The 20000-nt window shown below is 45.9% G+C and overlaps 1 protein-coding gene across 1 annotated transcript in view; it reads right to left on the bottom strand.

Moving 5' to 3' along the window:
* LOC139424298 (protein sidekick-1-like) overlaps positions 1-20000 on the bottom strand; it is a 382190-nt gene that overhangs the window by 51137 nt on the left and 311053 nt on the right. The window contains exons 25-27 of the mRNA XM_071175994.1: positions 15684-15948; positions 13915-14030; positions 1293-1479 (exon numbers count right to left, since the gene is read on the bottom strand). Coding sequence (XP_071032095.1) covers positions 1293-1479; positions 13915-14030; positions 15684-15948 — 568 coding nt within the window. The remainder of the gene's footprint in view (positions 1-1292; positions 1480-13914; positions 14031-15683; positions 15949-20000) is intronic.

Raw genomic sequence — 20000 nt, 5'->3', positions numbered from 1 at the left:
GAGAGGAGAGGAGAGGAGAGGAGAGTAGAGGAGAGGAGAGGAGAGGAGAGGAGAGGAGAGGAGAGGAGAGGAGAGGAGAGTAGAGTAGAGTAGAGGAGAGGAGAGGAGAGGAGAGGAGAGGAGAGGAGAGGAGAGGAGAGGAGAGGAGAGGAGAGGAGAGGAGAGTAGAGTAGAGGAGAGGAGAGGAGAGGAGAGGAGAGGAGAGTAGAGGAGAGGAGAGGAGAGGAGAGGAGAGGAGAGGAGAGGAGAGGAGAGGAGAGGAGAGGAGAGGAGAGTAGAGTAGAGTAGAGTAGAGTAGAGGAGAGGAGAGGACAGGAGAGGAGAGGAGAGGAGAGGAGAGGAGAGGAGAGGAGAGGAGAGGAGAGGAGAGGAGGGTTTCCTGGACAACGGTTAGACTGTGAAGACACAACAATAGCAGGGCGTGTGAAACAGGGTGGGAGGAAGGGCATCAGCATCTTGTGTTATGGTTGAATGAACAGAGACACAGTGATGTTATGTGGTAAAGATATGAAGGACAGGACACAGTATGACACGTAAGGAGAGAGAGAGAGAGAGAGAGAGGGAGAGGGGAGAGAGAGGGGGAGGGAGAGAGTGAGGGAGAGAGGGATGCGGGAGAGAGAGAGAGAGGGAGGTGGGGGAGGGAGAGTGAGAGAGAGAGAGAGAAAGAGAGAGAGAGAGAGGGAGGTGGGGGAGGGAGAGAGAGAGAGAGGGAGGGGGGTTGCGGGAGAGAGGGAGGGAGATGGGGGAGAGAGAGAGAGAAAGCGAGGGAGGGAGAGGAGAGAGAGAGAGAGAGGGGGAGAGAGAGAGAGAGGGAGGTAGGGGAGGGAGAGAGAGAGAGAAAGAGAGGGAGGCGGGAGAGAGAGAGAGAGAGAGAGAGAGAGGGAGGTGGGGGAGGTAGAGAGAGAGAGAGAGAGAGAGGGACGTGGGGGAGGCAGAGAGAAAGAGAGAGAGAGAGAGAGAGAGGGGAAGGAGGTGGGGGAGGGAGAGAGAGAGAGAGAGAGGGAGGTGGGGGATGGAGAGAGAGAGAGAGAAAAAGAGGGAGGCGGGAGAGAGAGAGAGAGAGAGAGAGAGGGAGGTGGGGGAGGTAGAGAGAAAGAGCGAGAGAGCGAGAGAGAGAGGGAGGTGGGGGAGGGAGAGAGGGAGATAGAGAGAGAGAGAGAGAGAGAGAGAGAGAGAGAGAGAGAGAGAGAGAGAGAGAGAGAGGGAGAGAGAGATGGGAGGGAGATAGAGAGAGAGAGAGAGAGAGAGAGAGAGATAGGAGGGAGAGATAGAGACAGTGTGTGTGTTCCTACCGTCGTCCTTGGTCCTGTGTAGTGTTCTGGGGCTCGGTGGTCCGTCCCCCAGCTGTGTGAATGCTACCAGCTGTATCTGATAGACTGTGTACTTCAGTAGTTCCCCCAGGAGGACAGAAACACTCCTCTCCCCTGGGACTGACCACACTGAGGGGGCGCCCACACAATCCTTCACTGCGTACAACACCTGGGAACCAACACACAGGTTTAGACAAATGTACAACACCTGGGAACCCACACACAGGTTTAGACAAACGGTTGACACAGAAATAAGACGTTGTAATAGAAGACATACAGTTGAAGTCGGAAGTTTACATACACCTCATTTAAACTCATTTTTCCACATTTCCTGACATTTAATCCTAACAAAAAAAAATCCCTTTTTTTTTGGCAGTTAGGATCACCACTTTATTTTAAGAATGTGAAATGTCAGAATAATAGTAGAGAGAATGATTTCTTTCAGCTTTTATTTCTTTCATCACATTCCCAGTGGGTCAGAAGTTTACATACACTCAATTAGTATTTGGTAGCATTGCCTTTAAATTGTTTAACTTGGGTCAAATGTTTCGGGTAGCCTTCCACAAGCTTCCCACAATAAGTTGGGTTAATTTTGGCCCATTCCTCCTGACAGAGCTGGTGTAACTGAGTGAGGATTGTTGGCCTCATTGCTCGCACACGCTTTTTCAGATCTGCCCACACATTTTCAGACTATAACCCGGACTATAACCCAGAATATAACCCAGACAGACTATAACCCAGACAGACTATAACACAGACAGACTATAACCCAGACTATAACCCAGACTATAACCCAGACTATAACCCAGACATACTATAACCCAGACTATAACCCAGACAGACTATAACCCAGACTATAACCCAGACATACTATAACCCAGACTATAACCCAGACATACTATAACCCAGACAGACTATAACCCAGACATACTATAACCCAGACTATAACCCAGACATACTATAACCCAGACAGACTATAACCCAGACATACTATAACCCAGACTATAACCCAGACAGACTATAACCCAGACAGACTATAACCCAGACTATAACCCAGACATACTATAACCCAGACTATAACCCAGACAGACTATAACCCAGACTATAACCCAGACTATAACCCAGACTATAACCCAGACAGACTATAACCCAGACTATAACCCAGACAGACTATAACCCAGACAGACTATAACCCAGACAGACCATAACCCAGACAGACTATAACCCAGACAGACTACAACCCAGACTATAACCCAGACAGACTATTAACCAGACAGACTACAACACAGAGACTATAACCCAGACTATAACCCAGACAGACTATAACCCAGACAGATTATGACCCAGACTATAACCCAGACAGACTATAACCCAGACAGGCTATAACCCAGACCATAACCCAGACAGACCATAACCCAGACTATAACCCAGACAGACTATAACCCAGACTATAACCCAGACAGTCTATAACCCAGACAGACTATAACCTAGACAGACTATAACCCAGACAGACTATAACCCAGACTATAACCCAGACAGACTATAACCTAGACAGACTATAACCCAGACAGACCATAACCCAGACAGACTATAACCCAGACAGACTACAACCCAGACTATAACCCAGACAGACTATTAACCAGACAGACTACAACACAGACAGACTATAACCCAGACTATAACCCAGACAGACTATAACCCAGACAGATTATGACCCAGACTATAACCCAGACAGACTATAACCCAGACAGGCTATAACCCAGACCATAACACAGACAGACCATAACCCAGACTATAACCCAGACAGAGTATAACCCAGACAGACCATAACCCAGACAGACTATAACCCAGACAGACTACAACCCAGACTGTAACCCAGACAGACTATAACCCAGAAAGACTATAACCCAGACAGACTATACCCCTGACAGACCATAACCCAGACAGACTATAACCCAGACAGACTATAACCCAGACAGACTATCACCCCGACAGACTTTAACCCAGACTATAAACCAGACTATAACACAGACAGACTATAACCTAGACTATAACCCATACTATAACCCAGACAGACTATAACCCAGACAAACTATAACCCAGACTATAACCCAGACGGACTATAACCCAGACAGACTATAACCCAGACAGACTATAACCCAGACTATAACCCAGACAGACTATAACCCAGACAGACTATAACCCAGACAGAATATAACCCAGACAGACTATATCCCAGACTATAACCCGGACAGACTATAACCCAGACAGACTATAACCCAGACAGACTGCAACACAGACAGACTATAACCCAGACAGACTATAACCCAGACAGACTATTACTCAGACTATAACCCAGACAGACTATCACCCCGACAGACTATAACCCAGACTATAAACCAGACTATAACACAGACAGACTATAACCCAGACCATAACCCAGACTATAACACAGACAGACTATAACCCAGACTATAACCCAGACAGACTCTAACCCAGACAGACTATAACCCAGACCATAACCCAGACAGACTATAACCCAGACAGACTACAACCCAGACTATAACCCAGACATACTATAACCCAGACAGACTATAACCCAGACAGACTATACCCCAGACAGACTATACCCCAGACAGACTAAAACCCAGACAGACCATAACCCAGACAGACTATAACCCAGACAGACTATAACCCAGACAGACTATAACCCAGACAGACTATAATCCAGACTATAACCCAGACAGACTATAACCCAGACAGACAATAACCCAGACAGACTATAACCCAGACTATAACCCAGACAGACTATAACCCAGACTATAACCCAGACAGACTATAAGCTAGACAGACTAAAACCCAGACAGACTATAACCCAGACAGACTATAACCCAGAAAGACTATAACCCAGACAGACTATAACCAACACAGACTATAAGCTAAACAGACTATAACCCAGACAGACTATAACCCAGACAGACTACAACCCAGACTATAACCCAGACAGACTATAACCCAGAAAGACTATAACCCAGACAGACTATAACCCACACAGACTATAAGCTAGACAGACTATAACCCACACAGACTATAAGCTAGACAGACTATAACCCAGACAGACTATAACCCAGACAGACTATAACCCAGACAGACTATAACCCAGACAGACTACAACCCAGACTATAACCCAGGCAGACTATAACCCAGACAGACTAAAACCCAGACAGACTATAACCCAGACAGACTATAACCCAGACTATAACCCAGACAGACTATAACCCAGACAGACTATAACCCAGACAGACTATAACCCAGACAGACTATAACCCATACAGACTACAACCCAGACTATAACCCAGACAGACTATAACCCAGACAGACTATAACCCAGACAGACTATAACCCAGACAGACCATAACCCAGACAGACTATAACCCAGACAGACTATAACCCAGACAGACAATAACACAGACTATAACCCAGACAGACTATAACCCAGACAGACTATAACCCAGACAGACTATAACCCACACAGACTATAAGCTAGACAGACTATAACCCAGACAGACTATAACCCAGACAGACTATAACCCAGACAGACTATAACCCAGACAGACCATAACCCAGACAGACTATAACCCAGACAGACTATAACCCAGACAGACTATAACACAGACTATAACCCAGACAGACTATAACCCAGACAGACTATAACCCAGACAGACTACAACCCAGACTATAACCCAGACAGACTATAACCCAGACAGACTATAACCCAGACAGACTATAACCCAGACAGACTACAACCCAGACTATAACCCAGGCAGACTATAACCCAGACAGACTAAAACCCAGACAGACTATAACCCAGACAGACTAAAACCCAGACAGACTATAACCCAGACAGACTAAAACCCAGACTATAACCCAGACAGACTATAACCCAGACTATAACCCAGACAGACTATAACCCAGACTATAACCTAGACGGACTATAACCCAGAGAGACTATAACCCAGACAGACTATAACCCAGACTATAACCCAGACAGACTATAACCCAGACTATAACCTAGACGGACTATAACCCAGAGAGACTATAACCCAGACAGACTATAACCCAGACTATAACCCAGACGGACTATAACCCAGAGAGACTATAACCCAGACAGACTATAACCCAGACTATAACCCAGACAGACTATAACCCAGACTATAACCTAGACGGACTATAACCCAGAGAGACTATAACCCAGACAGACTATAACCCAGACTATAACCCAGACGGACTATAACCCAGACAGACTATAACCCAGACAGACTATAACCCAGACAGACTATCACCCCGACAGACTATAACCCAGACTATAAACCAGACTATAACACAGACAGACTATAACCCAGACCATAACCCAGACTATAACACAGACAGACTATAACACAGACAGAATATAACCCAGACTATAACCCAGACAGACTATAACCCAGACCATAACCCAGACAGACTATATCCCAGACTATAACCCAGACAGACTATAACCCAGACAGACTACAACCCAGACAGACTATAACCCAGACAGACTATAACCCAGACAGACCATAACCCAGACAGACTATAACCCAGACAGACTATATCCCAGACAGACCATAACCCAGACAGACTACAACACAGACAGACCATAACCCAGACAGATTATCACCCAGACTATAACCCAGACAGACCATAACCCAGACAGACCATAACCCAGACAGACCATAACCCAGACAGACCATAACCCAGACAGACTATAACCCAGACTATAACCCAGACAGACTATAACCCAGACTATAACCCAGACAGACTATAAGCTAGACAGACTATCACCCCGACAGACTATAACCCAGACTATAAACCAGACTATAATACAGACAGACTATAACCCAGACCATAACCCAGACTATAACAAAGACAGACTATAACCCAGACTATAACCCAGACAGACTCTAACCCAGACAGACTATAACCCAGACCATAACCCAGACAGACTATAACCCAGACAGACTACAACCCAGACTATAACCCAGACAGACCATAACCCAGACAGACTATAACCCAGACAGACTATAACCCAGACAGACTATAACCCAGACAGACTATAATCCAGACTATAACCCAGACAGACTATAACCCAGACAGACAATAACCCAGACAGACTATAACCCAGACTATAACCCAGACAGACTATAACCCAGACTATAACCCAGACAGACTATAAGCTAGACAGACTAAAACCCAGACAGACTATAACCCAGACAGACTATAACCCAGAAAGACTATAACCCAGACAGACTATAACCAACACAGACTATAAGCTAAACAGACTATAACCCAGACAGACTATAACCCAGACAGACTACAACCCAGACTATAACCCAGACAGACTATAACCCAGAAAGACTATAACCCAGACAGACTATAACCCACACAGACTATAAGCTAGACAGACTATAACCCACACAGACTATAAGCTAGACAGACTATAACCCAGACAGACTATAACCCAGACAGACTATAACCCAGACAGACTATAACCCAGACAGACTATAACCCACACAGACTATAAGCTAGACAGACTATAACAAAGACAGACTATAACCCAGACAGACTATAACCCAGACAGACTACAACCCAGACTATAACCCAGGCAGACTATAACCCAGACAGACTAAAACCCAGACAGACTATAACCCAGACAGACTATAACCCAGACTATAACCCAGACAGACTATAACCCAGACAGACTATAACCCAGACAGACTATAACCCAGACAGACTATAACCCAGACAGACTACAACCCAGACTATAACCCAGACAGACTATAACCCAGACAGACTATAACCCAGACAGACTATAACCCAGACAGACCATAACCCAGACAGACTATAACCCAGACAGACTATAACCCAGACAGACTATAACACAGACTATAACCCAGACAGACTATAACCCAGACAGACTATAACCCAGACAGACTATAACCCACACAGACTATAAGCTAGACAGACTATAACCCAGACAGACTATAACCCAGACAGACTATAACCCAGACAGACCATAACCCAGACAGACTATAACCCAGACAGACTATAACCCAGACAGACTATAACACAGACTATAACCCAGACAGACTATAACCCAGACAGACTATAACCCAGACAGACTACAACCCAGACTATAACCCAGACAGACTATAACCCAGACAGACTATAACCCAGACAGACTACAACCCAGACTATAACCCAGGCAGACTATAACCCAGACAGACTAAAACCCAGACAGACTATAACCCAGACAGACTAAAACCCAGACAGACTATAACCCAGACAGACTAAAACCCAGACTATAACCCAGACAGACTATAACCCAGACTATAACCCAGACAGACTATAACCCAGACTATAACCCAGAGAGACTATAACCCAGACAGACTATAACCCAGACTATAACCTAGACAGACTATAACCCAGACAGACTATAACCCAGACAGACTATAACCCAGACAGACTATCACCCCGACAGACTATAACCCAGACTATAAACCAGACTATAACACAGACAGACTATAACCCAGACCATAACCCAGACTATAACACAGACAGACTATAACACAGACAGAATATAACCCAGACTATAACCCAGACAGACTATAACCCAGACCATAACCCAGACAGACTATATCCCAGACTATAACCCAGACAGACTATAACCCAGACAGACTACAACCCAGACAGACTATAACCCAGACAGACTATAACCCAGACAGACCATAACCCAGACAGACTATAACCCAGACAGACTATATCCCAGACAGACCATAACCCAGACAGACTACAACACAGACAGACCATAACCCAGACAGATTATCACCCAGACTATAACCCAGACAGACCATAACCCAGACAGACCATAACCCAGACAGACCATAACCCAGACAGACCATAACCCAGACAGACTATAACCCAGACAGACCATAACCCAGACAGACTATAACCCAGACAGACTATAACCCAGACAGACTATAACCCAGACAGACTATAACCCAGACAGACCGTATCCTATTTTGTCTCTGGATGTCTTCAGCAAAGCTACAGCATTAAACATGAAATATGTTGCTGGGAGGAAAATAACACACACACACACACACACACACACGCGCACACACACACACACACACACACACACACACACACACACACACACACACACACACACACACACACACACACACACACACACACACACACACACACACACACACACACACACACACACACACACACACACTTTCTCTCTCAGCATTTTTTAAAAGCAGTAATTCTCACTGGGGAAACAAAGTGCTGCGATTACAGGATGTTACATCATACTGGAACGGGCTTCCTGTGGAGGTGTTGGGAGTGTGTGTGTGTGTGTGTGTGTGTGTGTGTGTGTGTGTGTGTGTGTGTGTGAGAGAGAGAGAAAAGATGTGCGGGTGTGTGTGTGAGCGAGAAGCTGTGTGTGTGTGTGTGTGTGTGTGTGTGTGTGTGTGTGTGTGTGTGTGTGTGTGTGTGTGTGTGTGTGTGTGTGTGAACTCCCTCTGAACTAAAATCTACTGGTCTGGTAACACTTCATATTAAAACACGTCTTTTTCCAGAGGAGATATTGACCGTGTTCAATAGTTTGGAATGATTTATTTTAGATGGATAAAACCAGGTTTGGGTCTTTTCCTGTCAGTTCAGAAAGAAATTCCAAATGTTTCTCCTTGAAAAGCATTGAAGAGAACTGGAATTTCTGAGTACTTCCTGAACTGACTGGAATTTCTGCGTACTTCCTGAACTGACTGGAATTTAAATGGAACCTTTTATGTCTATCCTACAAGAGTAAATATGATTTCTGAAAAGTATTTGATGTAAAGCACTTCTGTCTTCTGCTATGGTGGGACAGGGTAGTTCTCTGTCTGTCTTCTGCTATGGTGGGACAGGGTAGTTCTCTGTCTGTCTTCTGATATGGTGGGACAGGGTAGTTCTCTGTCTGTCTTCTGCTATGGTGGGACAGGGTAGTTCTCTGTCTGTCTTCTGCTATGGTGGAACAGGGTAGTTCTCTGTCTGTCTTCTGATATGGTGGGACAGGGTAGTTCTCTGTCTGTCTTCTGATATGGTGGGACAGGGTAGTTCTCTGTCTGTCTTCTGCTATGGTGGGACAGGGTAGTTCTCTGTCTGTCTTCTGCTATGGTGGGACAGGGTAGTTCTCTGTCTGTCTTCTGGTATGGTGGGACAGGGTAGTTCTCTGTCTGTCTTCTGCTATGGTGGGACAGGGTAGTTCTCTGTCTGTCTTCTGCTATGGTGGGACAGGGTAGTTCTCTGTCTGTCTTATGGTATGGTGGAACAGGGTAGTTCTCTGTCTGTCTTCTGGTATGATGGGACAGGGTAGTTCTCTGTGTCTTCTGGTATGGTGGAACAGGGTAGTTCTCTGTCTGTCTTCTGGTATGGTGGAACAGGGTAGTTCTCTGTCTGTCTTCTGCTATGGTGGGACAGGGTAGTTCTCTGTGTCTTCTGGTATGATGGGACAGGGTAGTTCTCTGTCTGTCTTCTGGTATGATGGGACAGGGTAGTTCTCTGTGTAACTTCTGGTATGGTGGGACAGGGTAGTTCTCTGTGTAACTTCTGGTATGGTGGGACAGGGTAGTTCTCTGTATCTTCTGGTATGGTGGAACAGGGTAGTTCTCTGTCTGTCTTCTGCTATGGTGGGACAGGGTAGTTCTCTGTCTGTCTTCTGGTATGATGGGACAGGGTAGTTCTCTGTGTAACTTCTGGTATGGTGGGACAGGGTAGTTCTCTGTATCTTCTGGTATGGTGGAACAGGGTAGTTCTCTGTCTGTCTTCTGGTATGATGGGACAGGGTAGTTCTCTGTGTCTTCTGGTATGGTGGGACAGGGTAGTTCTCTGTGGTGCTGTGGCATATATTGTGTAACCGAGGATTGTGTGTGTGTGTGTGTGTGTGTGTGTGTGTGTGTGTGTGTGTGTGTGTGTGTGTGTGTGTGTGTGTGTGTGTGTGTGTGTGTGTGAACTCCCTCTGAACTAAAATCTACTGGTCTGGTAACACTTCATATTAAAACACGTCTTTTTCCAGAGGAGATATTGACCGTGTTCAATAGTTTGGAATGATTTATTTTAGATGGATAAAACCAGGTTTGGGTCTTTTCCTGTCAGTTCAGAAAGAAATTCCAAATGTTTCTCCTTGAAAAGCATTGAAGAGAACTGGAATTTCTGAGTACTTCCTGAACTGACTGGAATTTAAATGGAACCTTTTATGTCTATCCTACAAGAGTAAATATGATTTCTGAAAAGTAATTGATGTAAAGCACTTCTGTCTTCTGCTATGGTGGGACAGGGTAGTTCTCTGTCTGTATTCTGCTATGGTGGGACAGGGTAGTTCTCTGTCTGTCTTCTGCTATGGTGGGACAGGGTAGTTCTCTGTCTGTCTTCTGATATGGTGGGACAGGGTAGTTCTCTGTCTGTCTTCTGGTATGGTGGGACAGGGTAGTTCTCTGTCTGTCTTCTGCTATGGTGGGACAGGGTAGTTCTCTGTCTGTCTTCTGCTATGGTGGAACAGGGTAGTTCTCTGTCTGTCTTCTGATATGGTGGGACAGGGTAGTTCTCTGTCTGTCTTCTGATATGGTGGGACAGGGTAGTTCTCTGTCTGTCTTCTGCTATGGTGGGACAGGGTAGTTCTCTGTCTGTCTTCTGCTATGGTGGGACAGGGTAGTTCTCTGTCTGTCTTCTGGTATGGTGGGACAGGGTAGTTCTCTGTCTGTCTTCTGCTATGGTGGGACAGGGTAGTTCTCTGTCTGTCTTCTGCTATGGTGGGACAGGGTAGTTCTCTGTCTGTCTTCTGGTATGGTGGAACAGGGTAGTTCTCTGTCTGTCTTCTGGTATGATGGGACAGGGTAGTTCTCTGTGTCTTCTGGTATGGTGGAACAGGGTAGTTCTCTGTCTGTCTTCTGGTATGGTGGAACAGGGTAGTTCTCTGTCTGTCTTCTGCTATGGTGGGACAGGGTAGTTCTCTGTGTCTTCTGGTATGATGGGACAGGGTAGTTCTCTGTCTGTCTTCTGGTATGATGGGACAGGGTAGTTCTCTGTGTAACTTCTGGTATGGTGGGACAGGGTAGTTCTCTGTGTAACTTCTGGTATGGTGGGACAGGGTAGTTCTCTGTATCTTCTGGTATGGTGGAACAGGGTAGTTCTCTGTCTGTCTTCTGCTATGGTGGGACAGGGTAGTTCTCTGTCTGTCTTCTGGTATGATGGGACAGGGTAGTTCTCTGTGTAACTTCTGGTATGGTGGGACAGGGTAGTTCTCTGTATCTTCTGGTATGGTGGAACAGGGTAGTTCTCTGTCTGTCTTCTGGTATGATGGGACAGGGTAGTTCTCTGTGTCTTCTGGTATGGTGGGACAGGGTAGTTCTCTGTGGTGCTGTGGCATATATTGTGTAACCGAGGATTGTGTGTGTGTGTGTGTGTGTGTGTGTGTGTGTGTGTGTGTGTGTGTGTGTGTGTGTGTGTGTGTGTGTGTGTGTGTGTGTGTGTGAACTCCCTCTGAACTAAAATCTACTGGTCTGGTAACACTTCATATTAAAACACGTCTTTTTCCAGAGGAGATATTGACCGTGTTCAATAGTTTGGAATGATTTATTTTAGATGGATAAAACCAGGTTTGGGTCTTTTCCTGTCAGTTCAGAAAGAAATTCCAAATGTTTCTCCTTGAAAAGCATTGAAGAGAACTGGAATTTCTGAGTACTTCCTGAACTGACTGGAATTTAAATGGAACCTTTTATGTCTATCCTACAAGAGTAAATATGATTTCTGAAAAGTAATTGATGTAAAGCACTTCTGTCTTCTGCTATGGTGGGACAGGGTAGTTCTCTGTCTGTATTCTGCTATGGTGGGACAGGGTAGTTCTCTGTCTGTCTTCTGCTATGGTGGGACAGGGTAGTTCTCTGTCTGTCTTCTGATATGGTGGGACAGGGTAGTTCTCTGTCTGTCTTCTGGTATGGTGGGACAGGGTAGTTCTCTGTCTGTCTTCTGGTATGGTGGGACAGGGTAGTTCTCTGTCTGTCTTCTGGTATGGTGGGACAGGGTAGTTCTCTGTGTGTCTTCTGCTATGGTGGGACAGGGTAGTTCTCTGTCTGTCTTCTGCTATGGTGGGACAGGGTAGTTCTCTGTCTGTCTTCTGGTATGGTGGGACAGGGTAGTTCTCTGTCTGTCTTCTGCTATGGTGGGACAGGGTAGTTCTCTGTCTGTCTTCTGGTATGGTGGGACAGGGTAGTTCTCTGTCTGTCTTCTGCTATGGTGGGACAGGGTAGTTCTCTGTCTGTCTTCTGGTATGGTGGGACAGGGTAGTTCTCTGTCTGTCTTCTGCTATGGTGGGACAGGGTAGTTCTCTGTCTGTCTTCTGGTATGGTGGGACAGGGTAGTTCTCTGTCTGTCTTCTGGTATGGTGGAACAGGGTAGTTCTCTGTCTGTCTTCTGCTATGGTGGGACAGGGTAGTTCTCTGTCTGTCTTCTGCTATGGTGGGACAGGGTAGTTCTCTGTCTGTCTTCTGCTATGGTGGGACAGGGTAGTTCTCTGTCTGTCTTCTGCTATGGTGGGACAGGGTAGTTCTCTGTCTGTCTTCTGCTATGGTGGAACAGGGTAGTTCTCTGTCTGTCTTCTGCTATGGTGGGACAGGGTAGTTCTCTGTCTGTCTTCTGCTATGGTGGGACAGGGTAGTTCTCTGTCTGTCTTCTGCTATGGTGGGACAGGGTAGTTCTCTGTCTGTCTTCTGCTATGGTGGGACAGGGTAGTTCTCTGTCTGTCTTCTGCTATGGTGGGACAGGGTAGTTCTCTGTCTGTCTTCTGCTATGGTGGGACAGGGTAGTTCTCTGTCTGTCTTCTGGTATGGTGGAACAGGGTAGTTCTCTGTCTGTCTTCTGCTATGGTGGGACAGGGTAGTTCTCTGTCTGTCTTCTGCTATGGTGGGACAGGGTAGTTCTCTGTCTGTCTTCTGGTATGGTGGGACAGGGTAGTTCTCTGTCTGTCTTCTGCTATGGTGGGACAGGGTAGTTCTCTGTCTGTCTTCTGCTATGGTGGGACAGGGTAGTTCTCTGTCTGTCTTCTGCTATGGTGGGACAGGGTAGTTCTCTGTCTGTCTTCTGCTATGGTGGGACAGGGTAGTTCTCTGTCTGTCTTCTGCTATGGTGGGACAGGGTAGTTCTCTGTCTGTCTTCTGCTATGGTGGGACAGGGTAGTTCTCTGTCTGTCTTCTGCTATGGTGGGACAGGGTAGTTCTCTGTCTGTCTTCTGGTATGGTGGGACAGGGTAGTTCTCTGTCTGTCTTCTGGTATGGTGGGACAGGGTAGTTCTCTGTGTCTTCTGGTATGGTGGAACAGGGTAGTTCTCTGTGTCTTCTGGTATGATGGGACAGGGTAGTTCTCTGTGGTGCTGTGGCATATATTGTGTAACCGAGGATTGTGTGTGTGTGTGTGTGTGTGTGTGTGTGTGTGTGTGTGTGTGTGTGTGTGTGTGTGTGTGTGTGTGTGTGTGTGCGTGTACCTTGTAACCTAGGATGGGTCCGTTTCTCTGCATCTCGGGAACAGGAGACCATGTGACCAAAATCCTGGTAGAACTCACCGCCTCCACACTCACATTCACTGGACAGCCAGACGGCACTGTAACACACACACACACACACACACACAAAACATTAGACAGACATATTTATTTTACTCTGTGAATCTCCCTCTATCTTTTCTGCTCTCTAACCCTCCTACTTTATTCATCTCTCTCTCTGTGTGTGTGTGTGTGTGTGTGTGTGTGTGTGTGTGTGTGTGTGTGTGTGTGTGTGTGTGTGTGTGTGTGTGTGTCTGTGTGTGTGTGTGTGTGTGTGTGGTAACTAATGGGGAACACTTTTCTGCATCTCTCTATTTCAGTTTCTGACAGAAGATTACATCTCTAATCCTCTGGCAGATGGATCTTTCTCTGTTTCTCATTCTTCAACGAAACACCTAAATACTAGAGAGGAAAAGGAGAGTCTCTAGGAGAAACACTCTAGAAGGAGAGGCTCTAAAATGAGAGAGTCTTTAGGAGAGAGTCTCTAAAAGGAGAGAGTCTCTAGAAGGAGAGTCTTTAGGAGGATAGTCTCTAAAAGGAGAGTCTCTAGAAGGAGAGTCTCTAGAAGGAGAGAGTCTCTAGAAGGAGAGAGTCTTTAGGAGAGAGTCTCTAGAAGGAGAGTCTTTAGGAGGATAGTCTCTAAAAGGAGAGTATCTAGAAGGAGAGAGTCTCTAGAAGGAGAGCGTCTCTAGAAGGAGAGAGTCTCTAGAAGGAGAGAGTCTTTAGAAGGAGAGAGTCTCTAGAAGGAGAGAGTCTCTAGAAGGTGAGGCTCTAAAAGGAGAGATTATCTAAAAGGAGAGAGTCTCTAGAAGGAGAGAGTCTCTAGAACAGAAAGAGTCTCTAGAAGGAGAGCCTCTAGAAGGAGAAAGTCTCTAGAAGTAGAGTCTCTAGAAGGAGATCGTCTCTAGAAGGAGAGAGTCTCTAGAAGAAGAGAGCCTCTAAAAGGAGAGAGTCTCTAGAAGGAGAGATAATCTCTAGAAGGTGAGGCTCTAAAAGGAGATATTCTCTAAAAGGAGAGAGTCTCTAGAAGGAGATAGACTCTAGAAGGAGAGAGTCTCTAGAAGGAGAGTCTCTAGGAGAGCGTCTCTAAAAGGAGAGACTCTCTAGAAGGAGAGTCTCTAGAATAAAAGAGTCTCTAGAAGGAGAGAGTCTCTAAAAGGAGAGAGTCTTTAGAAGGAGAGTCTCTAGACGGAGATAGTCTCTAGAAGGAGATCGTCTCTAAAATGAGTCTCTAGAAGGAGAGAGTCTCTAAAAGGAGAGAGTCTCTAGAATAAGAGAGTCTCTAGAATAAGAGAGTCTCTAGAATAAGAGAGACTCTAGAAGGAGAGAGTCTCTAGAAGGAGAGAGTCTCTAAAAGGAGAGAGTCTCTAAAAGGAGAGAGTCTCTAGAAGGAGAGAGTCTCTAGAAGGAGAGTCTCTAGAAGGAGATAGTCTCTAGAAGGAGATAGTCTCTAAAATGAGAGTCTCTAGAATAAGAGTCTCTAGAAGGAGAGTCTCTAAAAGGAGGGTATCTTTTTTTTATTGACATGACAACTCTTCCCGAGGCACCTGCTAAAGTAACCCTCATGTGAATGTAGGTTTGTGTCACGGTATGTCACGAATGTATTCGTGTGTGTGTGTGTACCTGACTCCTTGGTGTGTGTGTGTACCTGACTCCTTGGTGTGTGTGTGTGTGTACCTGACTCCTTGGTGTGTGTGTGTGTGTGTGTGTACCTGACTCCTTGGTGTGTGTGGTCAGTGTGTTACTCCATGGCCCTGCTCCTATGGAGTTAAAGGCTTGTATCTTCAACTGGTAGTCCGTCCATTCAGCCAGGCCCTCCAGCATCGTCTCGCTTTGCTGACCACTAACCCCTGACCCCTGTCCTCTGACCTCCGCCACCTCCTCCATCCTCTCCTCTCCCCGGCCGTCTGCCCGCCGGACACACACCCGGTAACCCACCGTCTCTGGACTACCATTATACTCAGAAACCGGTAACGGCTGGAGGGAGAGATGGAGAGAGAGACAGACAGGGAGAGAGAGACAGAGAGACAGACAGGGAGAGAGAGAGACAGAGAGAGAGAGAGAGAGAGACAGACAGACAGAGAGGAAGATAGAGAGAGAGACAGAGAGAGACAGAGAGAGAGACAGAGAGAGAGAGAGAGAGAGACAGACAGACAGAGAGGCAGATAGAGAGAGAGACAGAGAGAGACAGAGAGAGACAGATAGAGAGAGAGACAGAGAGAGACAAAGAGAGACAGAGAGAGACAGAGAGAGAGAGAGACAGAGAGAGACAGAGAGAGACAGAGAGACAGAGAGAGAGAGAGAGAAGAGAAGAGAAGAGAAGAGAAGAGACAAGAAGAGAAGAGAAGAGAAGAGACAAGAAGAGAAGAGAAGAGAAGAGAAGAGAAGAGACAAGAAGAGAAGAGAAGAGAAGAGAAGAGACAAGAAGAGAAGAGAAGAGAAGAGAAGAGAAGAGAAGAGACAAGAAGAGAAGAGAAGAGAAGAGAAGAGACAAGAAGAGAAGAGAAGAGAAGAGAAGAGAAGAGAGACAGAGAGAGACAGAGACAGAGAGAGACAGAGAGAGACAGAGAGAGACAGAGAGAGGCAGATAGAGAGACAGAGAGAGACAGAGAGAGACAGAGAGAGACAGAGAGAGACAGAGAGAGACAGAGAGAGAAACAGAGAGAAGAGAAGAGAAGAGAAGAGAAGAGACAAGAAGAGAAGAGAAGAGAAGAGACAAGAAGAGAAGAGAAGAGAAGAGAAGAGACAAGAAGAGAAGAGAAGAGAAGAGAAGAGAAGAGAAGAGAAGAGACAAGAAGAGAGGAGAAAACATGTCAATGCAAAGACAAAGTTTGAGATGTGAAAACATCATAACTTTAACAACGTTACTTTTGGAGAGATTGGGTGTTTCTCAATAGACATACTGTCACACTCCACACTCCACACTCTCATGCTCCGAGTTCACTCTCCTTCATTCTAAGTTCTCTTGAGTACGTTCTTGTAGGACGAGAGTGTGGAGAACTCAGAAAACATGACACTCCTCCTACTGTACCTCCCCAGTCACTGAACCTTCCTCCCAGATATACGCAAAGCAAATGTTTTACTTCATAAATTATCAGCTAGATGTGTGAATCGTGATAATCTAGCTAGCCAGTTAGTTAAACAGGCAAATATTACCTCAAACTAATGTCATGGAAGGTAGATGTACATTTTCCTGGGTAGCTACCAATTCTAGCCAGTTAGTCCTAAAGGTACTAGTAGCTAGCCAGTTAGCCCTAAAGGTACTAGTAGCTAGCCAGTAAGCCCTAAAGGTACTAGTAGCTAGCCAGTCAGCCCTAAAGGTACTAGTAGCTAGCCAGTTAGCCCTAAAGGTACTAGTAGCTAGCCAGTTAACCCTAAAGGTACTAGTAGCTAGCCAGTTAACCCTAAAGGTACTAGTAGCTAGCCAGTTAACCCTAAAGGTACTAGTAGCTAGCCAGTCAGCCCTAAAGGTACTAGTAGCTAGCCAGTTAGCCCTGAAGGTACTAGTAGCTAGCCAGTTAGCCCTAAAGGTACTAGTAGCTAGCCAGTCAGGCCTAAAGGTACTAGTAGCTAGCCAGTCAGTCCTAAAGGTACTAGTAGCTAGCCAGTTAGCCCTAACGGTACTAGTAGCTAACCAGTAAGCCCTAACGGTACTAGTAGCTAGCCAGTTAGCCCTAAAGGTACTAGTAGCTAGCCAGTTAGCCCTAAAGGTACTAGTAGCTAGCCATTTAGCCCTAACAGTACTAGTAGCTAGCCAGTTAGCCCTAACGATACTAGTAGCTAGCCAGTTAACCCTAACTGTACTAGTAGCTAGCCAGTTAGCCCTAACGGTACTAGTAGCTAGCCAGTTAGCCCTATTGACTTATTATGGGCTTGCCATATATGGTACGTCGGCAGGTAAACAGCATGTATTTATTAAGGTGTCAAGATAAAATATTGTAGTCAGACAGCATATACCACGTGAACAGACAGCATATACCACGTGAACAGACAGCATATACGACGTGAACAGACAGCATTTACGACGTGAACAGACAGCATATACCACGTCAACAGACAGCATATACGAGGTGAACAGACAGCATATACGACGTGAACAGACAGCATATACCACGTGAACAGACAGCATATACGACGTGAACAGACAGCATATACCACGTGAACAGAGAGCATATATGAGGTGAACAGACAGCATATACCACGTGAACAGAGAGCATATACGAGGTGAACAGACAGTATGTACCACGTGAACAGACAGCATATACCACGTGAACAGACAGCATATACCACGTGAACAGACAGCATATACGAGGTGAACAGACAGCATATACGAGGTGAGCAGACAGCATATACCACGTGAACAGACAGCATATACCACGTGAACAGACAGCATATACCAGGTGAACAGACAGCATATACCACGTGAACAGACAGCATATACCACGTGAACAGACAGCATATATGACGTGAACAGACAGCATATACCACGTGAACAGACAGCATATACCATGTGAACAGACAGCATATACCACGTGAACAGACAGCATATACCACGTGAACAGACAGCATATACGACGTGAACAGACAGCATATACCAGGTGAACAGACAGCATATACCAGGTGAACAGACAGCATATACCAGGTGAACAGACAGCATATACCACGTGAACAGACAGCATATACCACGTGAACAGACAGCATATACGACGTGAACAGACAGCATATACCACGTGAACAGACAGCATATACGAGGTGAACAGACAGCATATACCACGTGAACAGACAGCATATACGAGGTGAACAGACAGCATATACGACGTGAACAGACAGCATACACCACGTGAACAGACAGTATATACGAGGTGAACAGACAGCATATACCACGTGAACAGACAGCATATACCACGTGAACAGACAGCATATACGAGGTGAACAGACAGCATATACCAGGTGAACAGACAGCATATACCACGTGAACAGACAGCATATACGACGTGAACAGACAGCATATACCACGTGAACAGACAGCATATACCACGTGAACAGACAGCATTTCATTACGAAGTCGGAATGTAAGATGCATTTTCAGAAACACCCATTGTCTCTCACACAGACACACAGACACACACACAGACACACACACACACACAGAGAATGAAAAAGCAATCTGCAATTTTTCTCGGCAGATCTTGGTTATTTATTTATGTTATTTACAAGCTCATCTTAAAAACCAGTTACTGCTCTCTCTCCCTTTCTTCTCGTGTCACCCTCTCTCCCCTCTCCTCTCTCCCTCTCTTCTTACCCCTCTTCCCCCTCTCCTCAATATTTCTGCCATTCTTCCCTTCCATGCCCTCTCTCTCTCTCTCTCTCTCTCTCTCTCTCTCTCTCTCTGTCCCCATCTCTCTCTCTCTCTCTCTCTCTCTTTCCCTCTCTCTCAATGTCCCCATCTCTCTCTCTCACTGCCCCCCCCCTCTCTCTCTCTCTCTATCTCTCTGTCCCCATCTCTCTCTCTCTCTCTCTCTCTCTCTCTCTCTCTCTCTCTCTCTTCTCCCTCTCTCTCAATGTCCCCATCTCTCTCTCTCACTGTCCCCCCCCTCTCTCTCTCCCTCCAAAGTGTGTGTGTGTGTGTGTGTGTGTGTGTGTGTGTGTGCGCTCCTAGTGGAAGATGGAGAGAGGGAAGGATAAAGAGAGGTCAGAGGAGCAGAGAGTGCCTCACTCTTTCATTTGAACCTCCTTGGCGTGTATGTGTTAGACCTGGGACACCAGGTGAGTGGATCTCAGGCCAATCAGTGCCATTAATCAATTAATCAAAGCATCAATTAACCGATTAGTAAATGAAAAAGCAGCAGTAGTGTGGACCTGGAGGCTTGGATTGGAAAAGCCCTGACACTTAGCATAGATTAACACTAGAGCTCCTTATAATGAAGGGCTATAATAGCATTAGCTAACCATTGTAATGAAGGCTGGTAATAGCATTAGCTAACCATTGTAATGAAGGCCTATAATAGCATTAGCTAACCATTATAATG

Source organism: Oncorhynchus clarkii, chromosome 13 (genome assembly GCF_045791955.1).
Source record: "Oncorhynchus clarkii lewisi isolate Uvic-CL-2024 chromosome 13, UVic_Ocla_1.0, whole genome shotgun sequence".
Taxonomy (NCBI): Eukaryota; Metazoa; Chordata; class Actinopteri; order Salmoniformes; family Salmonidae; genus Oncorhynchus; species Oncorhynchus clarkii.
This window is presented reverse-complemented; position numbering and strand designations above follow the sequence as displayed.